Raw genomic sequence first — 25,346 nt, 5'->3', positions numbered from 1 at the left:
CAGACACCACCCAATATCTAGTACTTGAAAAAGGGGAAATTTATACGCCTCTGGCTACTTGCAGATATTTAATCGACACGCATGTTATAAACAAATTTGAGTGTCGATGGAATTAGTTTCCGACTCGCCCAAGCAGGATAATGTGCATGAATGGAATATGGATAGCACATGTCGACTAATAAAAATTAAAAGGGATGATATAAGAACATTGGTGGGAGTACTAACAGATCTTATGTCATTGGCAGATGTGCCAGTGGACTAGGAACCCCAGATAACGATTATTGCAGATTTCATAAGGTAGAAGACTATCATACAACTTCTTTGCAATGTAAAGAATCGAAACTATCGGTCGAGAGTTTTTAACGACGTTTCGGAGGTTGCATATATAAAGGTTTTCGTACTGATGAACTTCATCAGAAGCAAAAGTGGCATGGTTCAGAAAGGAACCAATAGAATGAGGGGACTTTTGTCCCGGTGATTACAATGCGCCATCTAAATGCCTAACGGCCAAACGCGATTTTGTAAACAATCCTCTCATCAATTGAGCTTTATAATTTTTGAGTATGGTAGATTTTAGTTAACTTGCAAGTTCTGTGTGCCTTTCTAGATTCCAGAGCATTTGTAATAAGGAAATGAAAAAACACACACCTTCAAATTTTTACTAAATATATATTTATTAATATTTATCGGTTTAGTTGTAATTTGTAATTTTTGGAACCAAAAATATTGTGTTAGTTGTGAAATTTATTGCTCCAATTACACCCATGTAGAAAAAAACGGCGTCCATGATTCCATCAGACTGGCTAACCTAAGATAAAAAAAAAAAAACAAATTACAAATCTTGAAAATTCCATTTTTTAAATGCTTTATAACATTAAAACCCAGAACAGCATGATTTTTCCAGACTGGTTCTTTATGAAAAAATGTTCACTAATTTTTAATTAGGGCGATCACACAGAAGTGTGATGAATCTACCATTAAAATTGTAAAGCAATCAATGGAACTACTTTTGAAAAATTGTGAGCACCAGTTTAAAAAATTTAATACAGAGAAAAACACGTTTGAAAGGTTTACAGGTTTTAGAGTTTTATAAAGTCATGTCGTAAATAATTAAATTTTTTCCGCTTATGTTGCAAACGCAAGATGAATCTTACGAGATTTATCAAAATAATGTACTAAGTTGTACACATTACAAGAGGTCTACAGAAAACTTCGCGATGATATGTGTATATCTCTTATGGATGTCCCACAATAACATTTTTTTGTAATTTCCTTTTTACGACAAATAATGGCTAAGCGATTTTAACCAATACAGCATTGCATGCTGTACTGATGCAACCAATGGAATATAACTGGCTCAGTAATCAATAGATGAATACCACGTGCATCTCAAAAGGCTGATGTCATAACCTTACCAGCAAACTTTTTCGTCTTTCCATGCTTGAAGACCAATTCATCATATGCAGTCCACTATATTGTTTGTCGCTTGAACTCCAGTGTGAAATGATGGAACCGTATTTCTATTGTCACACACCGATGTAAAAATTCGGTTTTATTACGATTAAAGAGCACTCAAACCCTCCTCAGAATCAGCAATTCGTTGTTTTTGTTAGGATTATGAATTTGCGAGGCACCCACTTTGCACAGAGTTTTCGCCTCTTCAGAGAGTCCACTGCCTTCGTTATCATCGGTGGTCATTTCAACTTAGCAAATCTCGTTCAAAACTTGGTTCACAAAAATGCTATATCTCATTAACTAATAGTTATAATCTAACTAACAGAAATCATATAGATTGTAGTAGTAGTATTATCTATAGGTCACCCACAGTAAAGCGTGGGCGGGTCCTCTAGTTAATTTAATAAAATAGAGCATTGTTGTGTTTAAACATAACCACCGCACATAGGAGCATTTTCCTTCAACACCCGGACAAAAATGAGGAAATGGAGGAAGAGGAAGACCTCCACTCCGTTGGAAGGACCAAGTGGAGAAGGACCTGGCATCGTTTGGAATATCCAATTGGCGCCACGTAGCGAAAAGATGAAACAACTGGCGCGCGGCTGTTAACTCGGCTATAATCCCATAAGCAATTAAGAAGATGTAAGGTACCTAAATGAAACCGAAGGAGCATTTTTTTGAGTATGTGGTATATTAGTAGTATGTGGGATGAGCTACAATAGATAAAATCTGGTCGGCACTACCCCCTTCTCAAATATATTCAATATAAAATGTTCGGTTGCACCGGAACTTAGTCCTTCCTTACTTGTTTTATTTTAACATATTGCATTATTATATTCAGTCATGCATTTTTATTAATTTTCATTCATAAAATCACTTTAAATAATTTTGTCCAGTTTTTGAAACCAAATGCTCCTATGTGTACCGTAGGAAAGAGAATTGTAAAAATGTGAAATTTGGTAAGTATTGTGTTACTTGGCGAGTGTTTAAATATGCTTTGGTTGATTTTATGCAGATCAGACAATGCGTATGTTGGGGTTTGTTAGTGAGGTCGACAACAGCAGCGATTCGAGTTGCAACGACGGCGACGTAAATCCCGACTCTACGGTCCTCCTTTAACTTCCCAATTACATTTCATTTTGGAAAATTACTTAACCAGCACATACTTTGAATGCTGTGATTTTGTGAAAAAACGTTTGTTTTAAACCGTTCTAAAATATATATTCGCGTGTAATGATTTCTACGAGTATTCGATGATTAATCACAAACTCCTGTTTTAGATATTATCCAAATATGTGATGAATTGACATTATTAGTTTTGATCGAATGCCAGATCACTGCAAAACAGCTCAAAGGGTAGTCGATCATTAGTAACAAAATTTCATTATAGTTATGATCCAAATATTTCTAATGTACTTCACATTTTATTTAAACCCGATTTACTTCAATAGAAATAAAGTTGAACTTTCCTATCTCGAATCACCATAATCCACAAAGAAAATTCCAGGCTAGAGAGACTTCCGAGTTATGGAAGGAAATTTGCCTTCTATTGCCAATTCAAGGATTCGAGTTATGAAAGTTAAACTGTATTTATTAATATAGTACCGTATCTTACACTCTGAACTCATGTAAGGGTTTCTCCTTGAGTTACACATGCTTCCAGATAATCAATTCGTCGTTCCAGCGTGGACAACTTTTCATTCAAAACAGCAAGACGTGACCGGCAAGACATATCTGAAATTTAAATATATATTTATTAAAATAACAATGAATGCAAGTTAAACTAATTTTAATATAATTTTGAATCCGAATTTACATATAGTTACATATAGCAGCTCCAGAAACGATAATACAATAAGCGGGTCTTCTAACGACAGGCTCAGGAAATGATTGTTTCGACTATCATTATCCTATTAAAAGGACAATTATTGAGAAAGTGTACCAATCTTTTTTACGGAAAGTTTACCCCAGAGGTCTTCGATGGGGTGTAGATCTGGCCTTTTTACTGGCCTATCCAGTAATGGGATATTTCTTAAGTTAAAAACTTTCAGCTGCGTCTAACATAAATTTATTTTCGTCGCTAAATACAACATCTTGCGACACCATAATTTCATCACTGTTCATACCCGTATACACAGCTTAGCGTTTGATGTGCCGTTTGGAACGACCTTCGATGGTATTCTTATGTTAATCAAGTACTATATTCCAGCTTTTTCTTTATTTATGAAGTCGCCAATCAGACAATCCATTTTAAACTAAAAAAATTATTTTACAAAATTAAAAAAAAAACGCTTCCTTTTACAACTATGTCCCCAATGGTGAACAAATAACCAATGATAACGTGTATACTATATAAATTATTTTCTATGAAATATTATGGGGACACTTACATTTTGCAACAAAGGAACAAACAATGAAGTGGTAGCTAAATATTATGTCTAAGATAGCAACATCGAAATCTACCTTTTAACATGCATGTACAAAAACATAGAAAAAATTTAAACAAAGACGAAAAAAAACTTCCACTCCTAAACTATAATATTAAAACTTTTGTGTTGCACCGCAAAATGTGAGAAAGGCCGTTTTATTAATTTCTATAACGTAATGAAATTAATTTTTAAAAATTCAGTTTTCAAAAACATTACAAAATTCAAAAGAATTTCATTTTCGAAGACACAAAAAAACTTGTTCAGATTGCATAAAATGAGACTTTAACACTATTTAAGAAAAATTAATACTTTATACAGCCATGGACACATAAATAGCACACTTGGTCATCAAATAAGAAAACATTTATTTATTCCTTAGGTTTATCACTTACGGATTTAAAGAGGAATGCGTTTTATTTTAAAAATTATTTACTTTAATATAACTATAACACTGAAACAATAAATATTTTATTATCGCCAAAAAAAGACGAAAACATCAATATCCTATATGACAGCTTGGACACATAAATAGCACAATCTGAAAAAAGGTTAAAAAAAAGGTACAAAAATGTATAAAAATTATTAAAAAATTGCAAAAGATCGTTCATTTCGTTAGTATTTTGTACTATATCCATCATTTTTAAGCATCCGCTCACATCTTTTCTGCATGCTGTCCACCAGTTCTTGATATCGTTCCTTTGGGATTGAATACCAAGGCTCCTCAATTCCAGCCCATAAATTATCAAAATTTTTGAATTTTTTGCTTGCTATTTTGAACTTTATATCAATTCATAAATTTTCTATTGGTTTCAGGTTTGGGTTTTGCGCAGGCCACTCATAAATTTTAAATTTTTTATTGCCGAGACCATACTTTACTACCTTTGCGGTGTGTTTTGGATCATTGTCTTGCATAAATGTCCAGTTTATGGGCGTGGATTGAAATACATTTTATTTTTCAGTATATCCTAATACTAAAACTGGTTCATTTTACCATTTATTCGAACAATTGGCACGATGCCATGCCATGAAAACACGCTCCAGACCATGATACTTCCACCGCCGTGCTTAATGGTTTTTTTGGTATACCTAGGTTTAAGGGATTGACCTTGTGGACGACGTAAAAATGATTTTTCAACTGGAACCTTCCTATTTATCTTGGTTTTGTCGTTCAAAAACACGTTCTTCCAAAATTGTGCTGGTTTGTCTCCGTGGGCCTTTCCAAATGCCAGTCGAATTTTGATGTGGCGTTTTGACAGGAGTGGTTTCTTGCTGGTAATTTGTCCAAAAAGTTGAGATAAGTTGAGTCGTCTTCCTACAAGCTTTCTGGACACGTCCACACCATATTCGTCATTAATTTCGATCATAATTTCTCTGGTTGACTTAAAAGGATCCGCTTTGCTCTTCCGTACTATGTATTTGTCAACACTAATATCGGATTTACGTGGTCCTGGTTTTCTTGGTATCTTTTTATTGACACAAGGTGGATCTGTTTTGTTGCATAAAGAGCATTTTATAACATTTTTGGAGAGCAATATATTATTTTAGCAATTTTGACAGGATCTTTTCCTTTTTTGCTCATATTGGATATAAGGACTCCCTTTTCCGGCGTGGAATGTTTTTTCCTTCTCATTTTAACGAAATATCGATGAAATAATTATATATTCGCAGAATTAAATTAAAAATATGCGAGAACCTCACACAAAATTAAAAAAAAGTACGAACTTAAAAATGTGCTATTTATGTGTCCACCTCAAATCAACACTATACGCAATAAAATTGTCGCGTACAAAATTTAATAGAAAATAAACAGTATTTTTATGCAGGGAAATGAACCTCATAACAGTGACAAGTAGATACATACCAAATTTTTATTGTTCAGCTACTTTAGGATTAAAAAAAATTAGAATTAAGATGGGATTCAGATGTGTGCTATTTATGTGTCCATGGCTGTATGTGTACCTTTGCCATCTGTAGTTGTTCAGCTGCAGAAAACATTCCTGAAGTAACTTGTATGTATGCATGCTGCCGGTATGACACTCATTGGCCCTTTTTATGATTTAGAATGTTGTGGGAACGGTATTTTGCTATCTATACATCTATCATAGTTTAGTTTTTAATATGCTTTCATTAGTTTCACTTGTATGTTTGCTTGCTTGTTTGTTTGTAACTTTCTTTAGTTGTACTGAAACTGAATATTTGAGCGACACTATATTGCAATGCTATGCTATGCTTTGTGACATACTCGTATAATACACGAATTATTATTGATTATTATTGTTAGCTTATACTAAGAATTATTTGTTACTTTTTAGTTTGATGTGAAAAGCGTATTTTTTAAACTATATTTATTTATTTATAGAATGAACCAAGTTTTGTGCAAGATCGGAATGTATATTTGCCCATAATTTCTTAAGAGCAGCCTTAACCTAATTTTTGTTATTAAATTTGCGCTCTCGCGACCTCGTCTACACATGGTCCCACAGGTATTCAATGGGATTGAGATCTGGACTCTGTAGAAGATAGGATAGCACTTGGTAGAGACAGGTGTAAAAAAAAATGGCGCATCCTGGTGACATTGATCCTAACTCTCCTGGTGGTCTAAAAACAAAATCAAAAGAAATTCTTAATCAGTAAGGATGCTGTTATAGTCCCTACCTCAGGGAACACGAAAATTTTTTTTTTTTATTTTGAAAAATGACGACTGCCTGAAAATAAAAATCATTTTTTTCGCTTTTTTCTTGAAATTTCTGAATTTTTTTAAAATATTAAAAACAAAGGATTAAGGATTATATAAAGAAGGTTCACACAAAATTTCAAGAAAATCGGTTGTATAGAACTTGAGATAATGCCGGTACCGCACAATGATTCGCCTGGATCATTGTAGGCGGACAAAAGTCAATGTAAACAATCAAATAATTGACAGTACTCTGATTATAACAACCCTTGATATGTCACAATTTTAAGTAAGAATTGCGCAAAATATTCTAATACGATTAACTACAACAAGTTTAATCGAAGTGATACGGTGTTATCATTTTTATGTTTTCAATTTATATAAAAAAAAAAACAATATAAATAGTGATTTAAAAAGGTTTCGAGAGGAAAACACGAATGTTGATGAAATGGAATTTAATTTAGAAGGTATGTATGCTTATTTTATGCCATTTAATACTTGGTTTGCGTTTAGCTAATACGTTGTACGGGGTTTTGAAAACTCATATAAAAATGTTTGTGTTCTTTTTATTTTCAAGTTTTAAACGTATGCAACTTTTTTTATCCACATATATCCAAGCTAATGTTTGAATATTGTATAACGGCAACCTTAAGCTATACGATGATCTTTGATCGAGTACCACATCTTTCCCCAATAATTTTTAATTATTTTTTTTCCAGATCGAGTTTGCTCTATTTCAAAAATGGAGTTGTTTGAATAATGGCGAAAATGTGAAATAGAACGAAATTCCTGATTATTTAATTATGTTTTCACAAAATTTAGTGCTACAGATGTAACGCCTGATACACAGAAGCAGATATAGTTAAAAATTTCGAGTGTTTCGTCAAAATTTTCGAAAAAATGGACTGAAGCAAATATGATGATTGAACGTTTTTTAAACAAAAATCGCAGTTGGTTAGAAGGAGCAGATTTACAATTTCACCTACAAATGGAACATCCCAGAATATTTGCGTTACAGTAGAAGACCAGCTCAAACAATCGTTTTTGGAAAAATACGTTGATGTTGCGCTATTAAGCGTGCAGTACTACCAACGTTCCCACAACAGTCGAGTCTGCGTAAACCGACCGGATCCGGATTTTTATCCGGCCAAGGACTGTGGGATCGGCAGATTTCTGCCGCTACAATAACAAGAACAACCAACGTTCAGAAAGCAATTGGATCGCAGACAGAACTGACAAGACAGCAATATAGTCTTGCAAGCGAAGACCTTTCACATGAGCATGTTATTTGGCACGGACATTCAAAGTTACACCATCAAAGTGAAAACAATCGCATATGCGGATGACTTCATAGAGTTAGCGGTGGCTAAACAAATTGTTTATCAAATTTAAAAAAATTGGGAAAACAAAAAAAAATGTTTTTATTTTTAATTGTATACGAAGACATGAGATCAACTTTTAACAATCAAAAGAAACTCACCTCAATATTACAAGTTTTTTAACTTTTAAAACTACATACTCTTTGGTGGCCAGAAATCGTCAAGTAGGACAAAATTTTTTCAAGCATGATTTTTGTTATTATTAAGTAAAAGGCAAGTATATATCTTCAAAATATCAAATATTTAATGGCCCTTGCTTTAGTTTTTTCGGAGTTTATACTTTTATCGTTTTAAGACTGGCATCACCTGTCCGCATGTAACCTTTTCGTCTCATATATTTGTCTCCCTCTGACTATCGTAACGTAAAATTTAAAAAGGGAGTTCCCCGAGTTGATTCTGTTTGCTTTTGTTATTGCAAAAAGAAAGATTTCGAACTTGCGTAGTACAATAAAATCAATTGGTGAAGATAATGCCGATTCGTAAAGCAATAAAAATTAGTGAAATCATGGCCATTTTAAATGAGCCATCTTCAGATGACGAGGAGGATCAAGTTGTATTGAATGCAACAGATGTCGACGACGTATACATTCCACCACATCATGTGGAGTGTATGACAGATGAAGAAGATGAAGAATGACAACAATGATGATTTTTAAATGAAATCGCTGGTCATGTTGAGCTACAGTACTCATTGGAAGGAGAAAACATTCAGGATGTAGGTAATGAACTCAGTGAAACTGAAAATTCATCAACATCTAATGCACATGGAAATGTTATGATAACTGGCGGATTTAAAAGGAAATCTGATTTCACACAAACGAATATGCGAATCAACACAATGCTGCCATTCGTTGGTATTTTGTACATTTCGGGGTATCACACCTTGCCTCATATTGACCATTATTGGTCTGTTCGGCCCGACATGGGAATTCCAATTGTAAAACGAGCGTTGAGTCGTAATCGGTTTAAAATAATAAAACGGTTCTTACATCTCGATGATAACACCGATTTAAATACAGCAGATCGTTTTGCCAAGGTTCCCCCACTTATTGATGCTCTCAATAAAAAATTTATGCAGTTCGGAGTTTTTAGCCATATTCTTTCCGTAGACGAACAGATGATTCCATACTTTGGTCGACACTCATGCAAAATGTTTGTCAAAGGAAAACCGATTCGTTTCGGATTTAAGTCGTGGTGCTTATGTTCAGAATGTGAATATTTATTTTCTAGTATACTATATGGGGGTGCAGCAACCCCTCACGATAAGAATATCGGTCTAGGAGCACAAACTGTTTTAGATTTGCTTGCTAACGTAACTGACCCCGACTGCCATATTATTTTCTTTGACAATTTTTTTTCATCCTGTCATCTTATGTGCCTATTGAATGAGCGTCGATTTTTTGCAACCGGTATTATATGTGAAAATAGGATGGCAAAATCGCCCTTGAGGAATTTAAAAAAAGAGAAACGCGCGGCATTTGACCAGCTACTCGATGGTCAACAAGAAATATTGACTGTACGGTGGAACGATAACGCTGTCGACAATGTTATTACTAATAACTCCACAGCCGAACCAATGGTATATGCTAAAAGATATTGTCGGAAGCAAAAGAAAACTATCACCATTCCACAGCCCAAAGTAATACAAGAATATAATAACGGTATGGGTGAAGTGGATCTTCATGACAATGCTGTGGCCAACTATCGGATATGTATACGAGGAAAAAAATGGTGGTGGTCAATATGGATTAATGCTCTTGGTAACGCAATGGTCAATGCATGGAAGTTGCATTTTATGTTAGCAAAATTTCAAAAGACGAAACCACTTTCACAAATTGATTTTCGATCTGAAGTCACAAACCATTTGTTGACTTACGACAATAAGGAAGATTACGAGAATGGAGATGAAGATGAGGACTCTGGACATCCCTCGAACTTCTCTCGGATCAACGAAAAGGTACACGACGTCATGAGAAGTTTTGAAAATAAATATCGGCGAGTTAAGTTATGCAAGAAGCATACTATTTTTACTTGCAAAAAGTGTAACGTTTATTTACATACTAAATGTTTTAATGAATATCACACTAAATGTTTTGATGAATATCATCAACATTTTTAAATTTACGTCTGTACAATATACATATATTATATAAAAAAAAATACATATCTTTTAAATAAAAGCAAATAATTTGAACTAAAATCATTAAATTTTTCTTGAAGAAAATAAAACAAAAAAAACATTTATTTTTTCATTGAATAAATGGGTGCCCAGCTAAGTGAGAATCACACCACTGTATTTAAGTTGTAGGAGTCACTAACACTCGCGATTAATATTTCTAATTAAAAGACATTTTTTAGTGGATAGGAAATAAGTGTTAATTTATTTTTAATATAAACTCCGGTTACAATAAATGGAAACTTATACTAATAGTGAAACAAATGCGGGATCGATGTAGTACGAAGCGATGTCGAAATATGTAGTTCAGGATCACGGCGTATCCAAAGTTACGGAGAAGCGTTTGAGCTCTACCTCGCAAAAAGGGGATAACTTATGCGCTTAGGTCTGCAGACGAATCGAAAGTCTCAGCACGGGGGTGTGTAACGAAGAGAGTGCTTTCGCGGCGCAGTGTGTGGCCGAATGTTTTGTTCGAATTGTTTCAATTCAATGTATCGCATTAGCAGTATGGTGATCCCTTGACTGTTGTATGTATTTTGAAAATGTATGAAAATGTCGATTTTTCGACTTTTTGATACTATTGTGTATATTTTATTTTTGGCGTTTAGTAGCCCGCCTCCGCTCTAGGATTTGTTCAGAATTATTTTTTCATTATTGGCGAAAGCCATCCTGCGGGGCCAAAAAGTTGTATGTGCTTTTAATAATTTGGACTGTCAGAGGTAACTCTGACTTTGTTTTTTATACCAATTTGTGGAGTATTAGAAAATTGTGGCTCTATTGGTTGTCGTACGACGTACCGGCCATTATTTGATCGAGTAGTTGTGGCTTTAGATAATTCTTCACAATACTGATCTTCTGGAGTTTTGTTTGTTATAGTGGGAAGTTTCCCTAACATTCGAAATTTCCTTAATTGTGAATTAAGGTATTTGTTTGTTTTATATTCAACTTTAGTTGGCATGGTGGTAACTAGTTCTGTAACTAGTCCACTTTGTGTTTCGCTGTGCAGCGTTTGAACTTTTTGTGCCTTTGAGCAACATGGTGTCTCTTGGCTATTTTTAAAATTTTGGTTTTCGGGATTCTTGATTTATTAGGGCTTTTATAAGGTGGGATGTTATATGTGCTGTAATGAAGCATTGAGTGATGTCTTTTATGACAATATATGCAATTGAATTTGCTTTTGCAATTTTTATATGTGTGCGCATGTGACAAGCAATTTGTGCATAATTTTTTTGATCTCACGAAATTGTTTCTTTCATTAATTTTTAGTTTTTTAAAGTTCTCGCAAGATATCAGTTTATGCCCTCTTGTGCATAGTTCGCATGACGTTTGTTTTCTTTGTTCTGATATGAACGTTTGCGTTTTGTAAAAGCTTTTGTTTAAATTTTTGTTGCTTCTAACTTGGGGTCTATTTAAGCTGTTTGTTCTTAGTTTTGAGTCTGTTTTCTTCTAACCTTTCCGCAATTTCATATTGGGTGGTGAGAAAATCTTTCATTTGTTGCCACGTTGGGCACTTTCTTCGTGATGAGAGCGATTGCTCCCATAGAAAAAACGACTTTTCTGGTAATGCGGCGGTGCAAATGTTTACCAGAATAGGATCCCAGCTGTCTGTGGGGATATTAAGTGTCGATAGAACCGACAAACAATTAGAAACAGTGGATTCTAGTTTAATGAATTCTACACTTGTTTCTTTCTTAATTTTAGGCAAGTTTAATAGTGTCGTTACTTGCTTATCGACCAGTATTCTTTCGTTTTCAAATCTAGCTTTTAGAGCTTCCCAAGCCAAATTGAAATTGTCGTCATTTAATGCGAACTGTTTAACTATTTCGCCTGCTTGACCTTTTGTTTTGTATCGGAGGTGATACAGTATTTGCGCCTTTGATAGTTGAGGATGGTTGATGTAAACAGCTGTAAACATGTCCCAGAAGGACGGTCATTCTTCATAACCTCCATAGAATGTTTCTGTGTCACATGGCGGCAGCTCGAGGTGGATGCCGGAACTTGCCTTTTGACTATCTATTTGTGGCAGCTCTACTCTACTGTGGGGAGTAGGTGCAGTTGCTTTAATGAGCTTTATTTGATCGGAGATATAGCTTTTGTTTCTTCGAACTGGTCTAAGCAGTTTTCGTATATGGCGTAAGCAGATAATTTAAAATTTTGTGGCAGATCTGAATCATCAGAATCCACAATGGCGTCATGAGCCGTTTGGAGGCGAGTCCAAAAATGTTTAAGATTTTGACCTTTTACTTCTAATAACGATTCCGAGTGTTCGTGAAACGGTGAAGAGGCAAATCTAGTGCAGTATCTTGTTAAACTGTCACTTTCTGAAATGAATTTAATAGCCTGTTTTGAGCGTATAGCTGCTGCAGGTATATTATGATTTTTTCCGTTATTAACCATTTTTGCGAAATAATATTATTTATTTATTTTATTTTAGCTTTAAGTTTGAAAATATCCGCACTTTTAATTTATTACCACCTTTTACGTCCTTATGTTAGTATTTAGGTGCACCCTAATACTTGGACTTGTGTGTATGTAAGTATGTATGTGCTTATGAAGGTACTTAGTATGTTTTGTGCTTTTGAGAGCTCGCTGAGGAGATCAATGCGCTATGTATATAAGTATACGAATTGTTAGTGTGCTAATGATTATGGTTTTGTTCTTAGGCAATTGAGAGCTCGTTAGAGAGATCAATTCGCTTTGTGCCTAAGTATGCACGAGGCTTTGATGGTGTGCAATCGACTGGCGGGAAAGTCCTGGGGCTGTAAGCCAAGGATCGTTAGGTGGTTGTACACCATGATAGTGCGACCGATAATCACATATGGGGCGGTGGCATGGGCCTCAATAGCGTCTCAAACTTCTGTTAAGACAAGACTGTTGAAGCTACAGCGTTTAGCCTGTGTCTGTATGACGGGTGCAATGCGAACCTGTCCAACTGCGGCACTGGAGGCTTTGCTGGAACTGACACCGCTTCATTTGGTTATCGGTCAGGCAGCCAAGCACACACTTCTGCAAATAACGGCGGAGGGGTGCGGAATTGGCAAAGTAATCTCATCTCGGAGGATGGAGATGATAAGTGGCTGCTTACCATTGGTCCTCCTCCCGAGGGATAGCATTACAAAAACGGTCAACTTCAGGAAAAGATTCAAGGTCACCCTTGGCAGTAAAGACGAATGGGATGATTCCAACTTCGAACTGATGCTGAGGAATAGCACGCTAAGGTGGTACACCGATGGCTCTAAAATGTCTGAGGGAATCGGCGCAGGGATTGTGGGCCCACGCACTAAACTCTCCATACCCATGGGAGAGTTCCCGAGCATTTTTCAGGCGGAAGTTTTCGCAATAAGCCAGTGTATCGATATTAACCTCCATCGCAACTATCGTAATGAGCGAATAGCGATCCTCAGCGATAGTCAAGCGGCGCTAAAGGCGATCTCTTCTTATGAGATCAAATCGCTACTAGTGCAGGAGTGCAGGGAAAGGCTGAATAGCCTTGCAGAACAGAACCAGGTACACCTAATCTGGGTGCCTGGTCACAAAGGAATAGCCGGTAATGAACTGGCAGACGAGCTCGCCCGCTCCGCAGCCTCCACCAAGGTAGTAGGACCCGAACCCTTCATGGGGGTGGGTCCCCACGCCATGAAAGAGCTGCTCCGTAAGGAAGAGGTAGAGGGCAGGGAGCAGCATTGGCACCAAACTCGCGGTATGAGACATGCCAAGCTGCTAATGGGGGGTTACAACCTGAAAAGGTTCAAAACTGTGATAAACCTCCCAAGGAACAAGCTCAGGTTACTGGTCGCATAGTACACCGGCCACTGCAAACTAAACAGGCACCTACATAGCATGGGCCTATCCTCTAGTGCAAGTTGCCGGTTCTGCGATAGGGAGCCTGAAACCCCGGAGCACCTGCTGATCGACTGCACAGCAGTCTGGAGACGCAGGACAAAGGCCCTTGGACTAACATGTCCGGATAGGGATCACATTGCCTCACTAGCACCCGGCAAGTTGTTGGATTTTATTCATGCGCTGGGGCTGAGTGAGTCAATGTGAGCCAGGAGAGGGCACAATAGACCTAAGGTCGCAGTGCATTCCTCAACTTTCATTCTAATTCTAATTCTAATTCTAAGTATGCACGAATTGTTTGTTATGCTTTGTTCGTAAGCAATTGAGAGCTCGCTAGAGAGATCAATTAGCTTTTTGTCCACAATCCTGCTTGCTTTTGTTTGCCAAAGAACAAGAGGTATTGCCGAATAAAGGCCAATGTGGACTTTGAAGATTTATATCTTTTAATATAAGTATGTATGTTTGTTTGCATATACAGTGTTCACAAATTATGTAAATTTTGTTGAACTGATTTTTGGTATTTGTTTCAATAGACGTATTCTCTGAGTATTATTTTACCGTTCCGTTTAGTTATTTACGGAAAATTACGATAATTACACTTTCTTTTGGAAAATTAATAAAAATTTATAATTTTAATAAAGTAGTATGCTGGATAATTGCAAATGTGGACTTTGAACTTTTGGTTTTTTTGCGATTTTGTGTTTTTCGTCACAGGCAGATTTTGCCGTATGTTTGTATGTAAGTTATTATATATCGTCACCTGAAATGCAAAATAACGTAACAACATTTTCAGAAATTTAAAGTGGCATGAATGAAACACGCAATAAAACAGAATAGGAGTGAAAACAAAATTTAATATTGGTTAAGACTGGTTTATATCTGAGTGCAGAACCTGAAAATGTTGAACATATGTAATATTATCTTTTTAATTTGAAGTGGTGAAGCGTAATCAATAAGACACTCAATTTCGAATTTTTTGATGATACGTTATTTTGCATTTCAGGTGACGATATATATATATTTTTTTTTTTTTTGAAAAAGTGAGAGCGAGATTTAAAATGGAATGTAAATAGTTACAAATATATGTATGTATGTATGTATATTAAAATTTAGTATAGAAAGGTAAGAAGATTTGCATATGTGTATACGAGTATAATGTATTTTTGTTGATAATAAATCAATATTTGTGCTTTTTGCAATTTATATTTGTTACACATATGTTTATAGCATATATGTTATGAATATATGTATGTATGTATGGATGTTTGAGTTTTTTTTTGTTTTGTTTTCTATGCTATTTAATACTAATTTTGCCTTTGCCCGTATATATGTAATTCTGGTTACTGCTTTGTTAAACAGAAGGGGTTTGAGGGAATTTCGCAAGTAACTGCTTGATTTCCTTAATTTTTGTGTTTTGTTTTTTTTTTTTTTTTTTTGTTAGTAAATGTGTCTGAATACGCGAAGGTAAATTATTACATGGGCAATAAATTAATATTATTTGTTTAGCATATGTACATGTATATATTGATATATACGTTATACCAAACTGTGGTCGGTTTTTCCCGCAAAGTAAACTCAAAAGAGCAGTTTGGTAACCGTTTTTCCGCTGTTAAAACGGATTTTATAAGAGCATATAAATCGTATATACATCCATATATATGTGCTTTAAAATAGATTCAATGAAATGAAATAAATACGCTCACTTTGTTTTCCAACAAGGGTTTTTGGGGATAATGCGGTTGTATATATGTGTCTGCAGGTATTCGGGCCGTTGATGCTAACCCCTTCTCCTCCGCTTCCAGTTGGTTGTTCAGTATGTATGTATGTTGTTGCTGCTTTTTTGTTTATTCTAGTTTAATTTAAATTCGCACCCGTTTTTTTGTTTTTATTTATGTCTTGTTTTAACGTTTCGCGCGCGATTTTCTGTGTGTTTTTTTCTGTTTCTTTTACATTACTTTTTGCTATTTACATATGTGTGGTTTTGTTTTACTGATCGCGCGCGTTTGTTCCTTGTTTTGTTTGTGTTATTGTTTAGGTGCTTTAACTTTTCGCGCCCAATGTATGTTTTTTGTGTTTGTAAAATTTTTGTATATTTTGTTTCTGTAAGTTTATGTTTTATTACCGCAGTTTTCGTAACTTCATGTATGCATATATTTTCGCCGAGTCACCACTCTTGATTTTTGTTTTGTGTCTTATGTGTGAACATTTATTTTTAATTTTTTAGTCACTTCACCGTGTTTTTTTTTGTTTTTTTTTTGTTTTGTTAACTGCTGAGTAGCTTAGTCTTTGAAATGCACCTTCCGTTGATTCCTTTTTTGTTTATTATGTATGTATATAAGTACAAGGGTATGTTGTTTATTTATAATTTTTTGTTTTTTGGCTGGGTCATTGCACTGTTTTTTTTTTGTTTTTGTTTTCCCACTGCACACTGTTTTTTTTTTTTGTTTTAATTGTTTGCCACTGCTCTTCACCGCTTAATTTTGATTTATTTTATCTTGTTTAAACAATCCATAGTGCCTGTCACTATGGCTCGAAGGACCATGAATAAATGGGTGCCCAGCTAAGTGAGAATCACACCACTGTATTTAAGTTGTAGGAGTCACTAACACTCGCGATTAATATTTCTAATTAAAAGACATTTTTTAGTGGATAGGAAATAAGTGTTAATTTATTTTTAATATAAACTCCGGTTACAATAAATGGAAACTTATACTAATAGTGAAACAAATGCGGGATCGATGTAGTACGAAGCGATGTCGAAATATGTAGTTCAGGATCACGGCGTATCCAAAGTTACGGAGAAGCGTTTGAGCTCTACCTCGCAAAAAGGGGATAACTTATGCGCTTAGGTCTGCAGACGAATCGAAAGTCTCAGCACGGGGGTGTGTAACGAAGAGAGTGCTTTCGCGGCGCAGTGTGTGGCCGAATGTTTTGTTCGAATTGTTTTTAACGAATTGCGCCTGCCTTCCCGTTGCCCATCCTTTTTGTTGACAAATGTGTTTAGTTGTGTTGTAATCATCATCTGTGGTGAATTGCACAGGCGCATTAGGATGCGCCAGTTTTACCGGGTAGAGGGGTGGATGCTTAACTCATTTAAACATTCATACTTGACGGTTTTTGGCCAGCGGTCGATTTTTCGACCAGTTCATATCAAGAAAACGGTTGGTCAAAAAAAATTTTTTTTTTATCATTCTTGATTATGATCATAAAACCACCCCTTCGAAAGGAAATAAAAAACTTACTGTGATTTCATGTAGCGGCCGAAGATGGGTTAAAGTCAGTTCACACAGCCGTATTAGTTTTGCGGGGATACCAAATTCAGACATAGCGGCATAGAGGCGGCTCCCTTTGGTGCTGTCAAAAGCAGCTTTAAAATCTACGAGGTGGTGGTGGCTGGCGATCTCCTCTTCACAGACCTTTTCCAAGATTTGCCGCATGGTAAATATCTGGTCTGTTGTTGATTTGCCAGGCCTAAACCTTTAACCTTTCATACAATACGCTCGATAGAACCTTACATGCGGTGTTTAGGTAGTTGGCGCAGATTGTCTCCTTTCTTGTGGATTAGGCAGAGCACCCTTACATTCCAATCGTTGGGCATGCTTTCGTCCGACCATATTCAACAAAGAAGCTGATGAATGCTCCTTATCAGTTCGTTTTGTTGTTCTTCAGACGGGATTACTATTCGAACTTCTTCATGGTCGGGCAATGGAGCGTCTGCTCCATTGTTATCGATTAGGGATCCAAAGCGTCTTTTTTTCTTTTCTTTGGTAGTGTTGGCTTTACGCGGCGGGTCCCAAACCCAACGCGCAATTTAAGGCCTAATAGTGACTCAAAATTTCATCAAGCTGAGATTATTGTTTTCTACGCAAGTGTACATCAAAATTGACTTAAGTGTTAAAATAAAGCTTTTAAGATTAATAGTATAATTCCACAAAAAAAATATTATTTTACTTACGATCAAGAGAAAAATCAATAAAAGCTTATAATTATTGCACTTGTTAAGTTTTCTCTTTGGTTCTAGTGCCACGGGTGCTGAAAAGTATACAGATTAAGAAAATATTTTTCGTATACGTTTCAGATTATATTTACGAATGCTAAGACTTCCACTATGAAGACGAATCGCCGCCGATTTTCCGCCATTATTCGGTAACCCCCTCTTCCCCCTTACTGGGTCCCTAAAACATGTGTATTTCTTCAAAATACTTCTTCAGTTAAATGTGTGAAAATTTCAGCCTTTTATATATTATGATTTCCTAGAGAAAAAAATCTAGAAAAATAGGATGTTTTCGGGCTATCTAAGTTAAAACGCCCTTTATGCCGAAAAGTGGTCAACGAATTATACCGACTCACATATAACGGGTGATTTTTTTGAGGTTAGGATTTTCATGCATTAGTATTTGACAGATCACGTGGGATTTCAGACATGGTGTCAAAGAGAAAGATGCTCAGTATGCTTTGACATTTCATCATGAATAGACTTACTAACGAGCAACGCTTGCAAATCATTGAATTTTATTACCAAAATCAGTGTTCGGTTTTTTTTTTTTCGGACAAATTTTGTTCAGCGATGAGGCTCATTTCTGGTTGAATGGCTACGTAAATAAGCAAAATTGCCGCATTTGGGGTGAAGAGCAACCAGAAGCCGTTCAAGAACTGCCCATGCATCCCGAAAAATGCACTGTTTGGTGTGGTTTGTACGCTGGTGGAATCATTGGACCGTATTTTTTCAAAGATGCTGTTGGACGCAACGTTACGGTGAATGGCGATCGCTATCGTTCGATGCTAACAAACTTTTTGTTGCCAAAAATGGAAGAACTGAACTTGGTTGACATGTGGTTTCAACAAGATGGCGCTACATGCCACACAGCTCGCGATTCTATGGCCATTTTGAGGGAAAACTTCGGACAACAATTCATCTCAAGAAATGGACCCGTAAGTTGGCCACCAAGATCATGCGATTTAACGCCTTTAAACTATTTTTTGTGGGGCTACGTCAAGTCTAAAGTCTACAGAAATAAGCCAGCAACTATTCCAGCTTTGGAAGACAACATTTCCGAAGAAATTCGGGCTATTCCGGCCGAAATGCTCGAAAAAGTTGCCCAAAATTGGACTTTCCGAATGGACCACCTAAGACGCAGCCGCGGTCAACATTTAAATGAAATTATCTTCAAAAAGTAAATGTCATGAACCAATCTAACGTTTCAAATAAAGAACCGATGAGATTTTGCAAATTTTATGCGTTTTTTTTTAAAAAAAAGTTATCAAGCTCTTAAAAAATCACCCTTTACAACATATAAGGATTTTCGTTTTTATACCCTGAACAGGGTATATTAAGTTCGCCACGAAGTTTATAACACCCAGAAGGAATATACATATTTATAAATTATCAGTATGTTGAGCAGGGTCGATTTAGCCATGTCCGTCTGTATATATACGAACTAGTCTCTCAGTTTTAAAGATATCGTTTTGAAATTTCGCAAACGCCATTTTCTCTTCAAGAAGCTGCTCATTTGTCGGAACTGCGGATATCGGACCACTATAACATATAGCTGCAAAACAAACGTTTTGACGTTTTACACCTTAAAATATACCAAGATTTCTCTAAAGTGCTAAAAAACTTTTATGTCAAATTTCATGTCAAAATATTCATTAGTGTTTGAGATACGTGTCGTTTTGTGAGCTGCTAAAAGTGAGTTTTTCGTTTTTTGCGATGTCGAAATTTGTTGAGCAAACAATTTGCATTAAATTTTGTTTACGGAATCAATTTTCTGCTGCGGATACGTTGAGGATAGTGCAGAAAGCCTTTGGTGATGAGGCTATGTCTAAAAAAATATTTACATATGAAAAAAATGTCACAAAGCACCCCACGCTTTTCTCACAGTAATGTAGGAATTTTTAATTCATTATTATTGTCAGTTTATACAAAGAATTATTTTTCACTTTTTAGTTTGATATGCTTTAAAAGCGTGTTTTTAGTTTTTTTAAACTATGTTTATTTTTAATTTTTTAGTTTGATGTGAGTAACCCCAAAATTTGTTAACATATGAACTATGACATGTAGTATTGGTTAAGTAAATCGATACTTAGGCAGCATTTAATATCTACTCGTAACCTTTCATTGACTAATTGTTACATTGTTTGCGACTAAGTTCTATTGACGACTTTACGAATTATTACTCCTTAATCGAATCATTTCTTCTAAAGCTTCACTGTTACCTGTCAACTTTGAACAGTCAAGTTCTTCAATTCGAATACAGTCCAAAGATCTACAACGACTAAGTGCTACATAAGCTTATCCAACAGCAAACCCGAGAGCCCAGATAAATTACTACTTGTTCTACTGTACAACCTTGCATCTTATTAACGGTCGACGCCCAAATCAGTATGCTAAACTAGTTTTATATAGATGTTGCATACTTTTAAGCGCATCTTTTTGGTGAGCTGCTTAAACTTACTATCGGCTTCCTACAGTGTCGCTCAAATATTCTACGTTTCAGTACCACTTAAAAAAGTTACATACATACATCCATACATACATACATACAAGTGAAGCTAATAAAAGCGTATTAAAAACAGATTTATTTAACAAGAACACAACACATTTTAAATATTCGCAATACCTTATGGTTGTTCCTATTTTGTTCACACCACTGTATATGTGTGAAACAGCTAATGGTGGTGATGACAGTTGTAAAAATTCAGTTTAGTTACAATTAGGAAAATTTTTCTCAAGTTGTGGGCTTTTATACGTACATATGCAAGGAAGCTTTATATATGTATCTACATATATAAAAAAGAAAAGATACTTGTCACCATAATAAATATTTTCTTTAAAGATATTGCAGTTCCATTTAATGAAAATGTTTATATAAATATATAATTTGTAACATTTTTCAGTTTGGTTATTTTTCCAAAATCGAATTGAGTTTTTTTTTTTTTCTAGAATTGTTTTTATTAATTTTAAAGATCTAAGTTGCCGCTGTTTATTTATTAAAATATTAATACGCACTATACAAGAAGCGTTCCAAAGGACTTTCTGAATCTAGCTCCCTCTGGTGGCCATTTGGTGCGTTAGAATCTGCTATCTTTATCGATTATCCAGTGAGAATTTCATGACATTTCATTGATTGGAAGCGAAGTTATTGCGTTTTAAGTGCCAGTATTTTTGTGTTATCGGTGCGAAAATGACCTTCGAACAAAAAGCCAACATTACATATTGGTAAAACTTTTACCGAAACGTTTCAATTGATGAAACAAGTTTTTGGCGATGATTGCCTATCTCGTATCAGAGTGCACGAGTGATTTCAACGTTTCCAAAGTTGTCATGATGACATAAATGACGATCAATATCTAGGCCAATCAAAATCCGAGAACACCGAAAATTCCATCGAAACTGTGCGTGAATTCATCAAAAATCAGCCGAAATCATCATTGAAATTTATGAAAATGGAATTGAAAATCTCCAAAACGTCGATTTATCTAATTTTGACCGAACATTTGGGCTAACGAAAAGTGTGTGCACGGTTTGTTCCGCACAAATTGACTGACGACCAAACATTGCTCAGAATCCAACATTCGAAGAACGCTTGAAAATGCATTTGTCCATGAAAGCAAAGCGTTATGCAGACGGCCATTCAAAAGTATTGCACCGGCATACCGGCCAACGAGCTAAAACACTTGTTCGACATGCTTTTGGACCGTGAAAAAGCTATATTGAAGCAGAAGACTATTTTGAATAAAATATAATGATTTTGTCGAAAAAACATTTGTTGATTTTTGTTTTCCAATTCCTGTTTACTTGGGAACGCTCCTTGTAGAAAGGGAACACATATTTTCCAAAAAAATATAAAATTATCAAATAAAAATATACTTTCGCGGTATGGTATTATTAATTGGGAGTGTCTAAGCACACAAATAGAATACAATACAATAGGTGTGCTGAGCGCTCATTTTTACGACGCGTTTGTTTTAAAATTAATAAATTTTGTGGTTTTTTTTTCTATCCATATCAAGAGTCCATATAGACCTGTAGGGAGCCCTTTGAAAATGACCAAAAATCAGTGTTTTTGCTTATTTTTCCATACAAACTGAAACCAATGCAACCCAGCCAACATTTTTGTATGGACACGAAATCAAAATAAAGAAAACCAAAATGTTTCAGTGCAATGTATATACATATTTAATTGCATCTATTAATGATACAAAGGGATCCGGGGTGACCGAAGTACTTTCGTGTAGTACTCCTTTCTGCGTTGGCGGCCTTCGTCCGCGCTTTAAAAAAATAATCCCGGCCGGTCCAACACCGGCTACGCCATCCGCAGCATTGTACACCTTTTCGCGTTCACTTCATACATTTATTGCTAATTGGGTCTATTTATTTATGAAAATACGCCAGCATATATTTAGAAAATTGCAAAAAAAAAAAAAAAATAGCATTTTTTAAAGTGAATTTGTGGAAAATTTGTGAACCGATTTTTATAAAATATGTTTTAAAATAAAGTTCGATAATTTAAGCATACATGCGTGTTTAAAATTTTCAGTGAGCCAAAATTAACCGGTGCGATACTAAACTCAACCCATATTTTTTCTTGATCTGGAGGACGTCCTCTATCATAGCTATTCTATAATTATCCCGAATAATACTTTTATGCAAAGCATCGTATGAGCACTAACAAAAATCACGAAATATATGTCAATCAAGTTAAAAAAAAAGAACAATCATTAGTATCTAACCAAATGAATTAAGGAAATCCGTTATCCGTTTAATACTTGCTGTTATCACTTCGATATATTCACGATTCGCCCAGTCTTGATGTATTTGTTTTTGAACACCCTCTCTATGCATTGAACTCATTATCTTAACTCTCGGACATACAAAGTTTTTCTCAACAAGTTAGAGATGGCAAATATTTGAGTACCTGTGACTTTGTCACTGCTACTTAAAAATCACTGGTCAAAGCTGTGACAAGTTTCCTAAAGTAGCAGTGACAGGAACGCACAAAGTAGCAGTCACAGTATCACATGAAAAATTGCGACTGTGACAAAATAGCATTCACAGTATCATATGAAAAATTGCGACTGTGACAAAGTAACAGTCACAGTATCATATGAAAAATTGCGACTGTGACAAAATAGCATTCGCCGTGGAATATAAAAAATTGCGACTGTGATGACTTCATATTCATTAATGCTATGAATTTTCTTCAATTTTAGATAAGTATAAATTGGTTAACATATAAAAAGTTAATTTATCTTTAAACGGGTAATATTCATGTGCAAATTAAATTGATTACAGAAACTTCAATGCTGTAGTAAAGCCAATTATAAAACTTTTAATCTTAAAATTGCATCAATTTATATAGTAATTTAAAAAAACTTATAAAAAGTATTTTATAAGTAACGAAATATTTTTAAAAGTATGTTTTCGTTTACTTTAACTTCTATTGAGTATACTTATATTGAAAAAAAACCTTCAGAGAATATATTTAGTGCGACTTTAAAAATGTGCGTCTTAAAAAATAACGAATCATTTACATTAATTTTTCGTTTACTTTAACTTCTATTGAGTATACTTATATTGAAAAAAACCTTCAGAGAATATATTTAGTGCGACTTTAAAAATGTGCGTCTTAAAAAATAACGAATCATTTACATTAATTTTTGTACGAAACTGTTACAAATCAGTTAACTTATACTTAATAAAAATTAAAGATGTCTGTGTCAAAAAGAACCAAAATGAGTTATGTGTGGTAATTTTTTAAAGAAGTGGATGTTGTTTTCGCAAAATGTGATATTTTGCCCTTCTTTTCTATTTAATGTAAATATTTTTAACACTATTTAATTTAATCTTTTATGTATATACTTTGTATTTGGTGATTTTCTAAAAATGAATTTACTATGTTAATTTCTGTTTATTCTAATAAATATGTACATATGTACATTGTACCTAAATGAAAAAAGGAAACAATTTTGTTCTACTTTATTGGCCTATGTCTGTTACAATTTTTATTCTAGTCACAGTCACAGTTTAAAATCACTGCTACTACAAAGTCACAGTCACAAGTAGCAGTGTTCCTTAAAAGTCACAACATCGCCCATCACTAAACAAGTAAATAACTAAATCACTAATGATGATCAATATACATCGATTAACCAGGAATCGATGATTTTTCTTTTCATAGATATTTTAACGGGGCATCTCGACAGGATAAAATCAATATCTTACTAACTGTATCGCCGTGCCAATTCCCTATCCTGACTTTATATTGCTTATTGCTTACAATATATGGCAAACTATTTAGTATTCCATATATTGTAAGCAATAAGCTGTAACTTCAGCAGTTTGACAGCGCAGTTTTCATTTCTATGAAAATTTCGGAGAGGCAACATATTCCATTTGCACATATGCCGACGGCATTTCTGTAATATGAAATTTGGTAGAGCGAGTATTAAGACGTTATATTATGAAAATAAAGTACATTTTCGAAATAACATTTTTCAGAGCCGGAACTAGCTGCTTCAGCGCCTGTGGCAACAACCTTGCTTGCGCCCTTACCATATAGTATAATGGAAACCGATGTTGTCCAAATCAAAAATCATATATTTACAAGTGAAAGAACGTACATCTTATTTTCAATAATAATTTATACAAGGATCGCTTATATCGTTCAGAATAATACTTTTCTGGATTTCGCCTCTGCAAATAAATCGATTATTTTATCGAAATTGAGACGTGTTGTAGTATCCTTCTCAATCGACAAAATAGAGATATTCGCCAACCGTTCCTGGCCTAAAGAGAAACGAAGATAAGATTTGATGAGTTTTAGCTCACTAAAAGAACGCTCGCAAGTAGCCGTCGTAACAGGCATGCATAAGAATATTCTCAGTGCTGTTGTTATGTTCGGATATACATCCTCGAGCGACAGATCGAATATTTTTTCTAATACATTCAAATGGTTCATGTCTGTGGCTTCACTCATCAGCGTCGTTGCTTGAAATTTGAAACTCTCAATTTCTGATGAAAATTCATTGCGGATCCAAGTCATCAGGATATTTGATAGCGAGATCTGCCGCTATTTTGGTGAGTTCAGTAACACTGGTGTTCACAATTGCTTGACCGCTCAAAAATGCGAAATCATCGGCAACTTCATTTAAAGCGATGAACCGGGCAATCATAAGATCAAGAACTTGGATCAATCCTGCTTTGAAATGAGTTTGGGCACTTATAGATGGAGATTCATCTTTCGCTTTTTCTCCCGGCATCATTTTCTTTGGTCGTTTTCGAGTATCTTGGAAATCTGGCAATTCATGACCGTTTTCCGACTGTTGTGCGTCTCGCAGTTCATTTGGAGAATGGCTAAAGAGTGTTTTTCAACCCAGAGAATACAGTACAG

General features: G+C 35.1%; 1 protein-coding gene and 1 long non-coding RNA gene across 5 annotated transcripts; both read right to left on the bottom strand.

Moving 5' to 3' along the window:
- Window positions 1-649: 649 nt before the first annotated feature.
- LOC115066032 (probable protein BRICK1-B) lies at window positions 650-24,082 on the bottom strand. 4 transcript variants are annotated; one of them, XM_049451478.1, is made up of 4 exons: window positions 24,064-24,082; window positions 22,687-22,847; window positions 3,061-3,189; window positions 650-808 (listed from the first exon to the last, which is right to left on the bottom strand). In XM_049451478.1, the coding sequence occupies exons 2-3, from the start codon at window positions 22,805-22,807 to the stop codon at window positions 3,080-3,082; spliced, it is 231 nt and encodes a 76-aa protein (XP_049307435.1). In that variant the 5' UTR covers window positions 22,808-22,847; window positions 24,064-24,082; the 3' UTR covers window positions 650-808; window positions 3,061-3,079. The 4 variants fall into 4 exon arrangements, with proteins under 4 accessions (XP_049307435.1, XP_049307436.1, XP_049307434.1 ...); XM_049451479.1 differs by having other exon boundaries at window positions 650-803; XM_049451477.1 differs by having other exon boundaries at window positions 3,071-3,189.
- LOC125777236 (uncharacterized) lies at window positions 15,358-22,680 on the bottom strand. The gene is made up of 2 exons (XR_007422196.1): window positions 18,043-22,680; window positions 15,358-17,985 (listed from the first exon to the last, which is right to left on the bottom strand). It is a non-coding gene; the product is annotated as an uncharacterized LOC125777236 (long non-coding RNA).
- Window positions 24,083-25,346: the final 1,264 nt, after the last annotated feature.

This window comes from Bactrocera dorsalis, chromosome 3 (genome assembly GCF_023373825.1).
Source record: "Bactrocera dorsalis isolate Fly_Bdor chromosome 3, ASM2337382v1, whole genome shotgun sequence".
Taxonomy (NCBI): domain Eukaryota; kingdom Metazoa; phylum Arthropoda; class Insecta; order Diptera; family Tephritidae; genus Bactrocera; species Bactrocera dorsalis.
The sequence above is the reverse complement of the archived record's forward strand: the minus strand, read 5'-3'. Positions and strand labels throughout refer to the sequence as shown.

Coding starts and splice junctions, on each gene's coding strand:
- LOC115066032 (XM_049451478.1), bottom strand. CDS start 22,807: ATGAGTTCAATGCATAGAGAGGGTGTTCAAAAACAAATACATCAAGAC. Junction 3,190..22,686: donor GGATTTCCTTAATTCATTTG/GTTAGATACTAA, acceptor TTTAAATTTCAG/ATATGTCTTGCCGGTCACGT.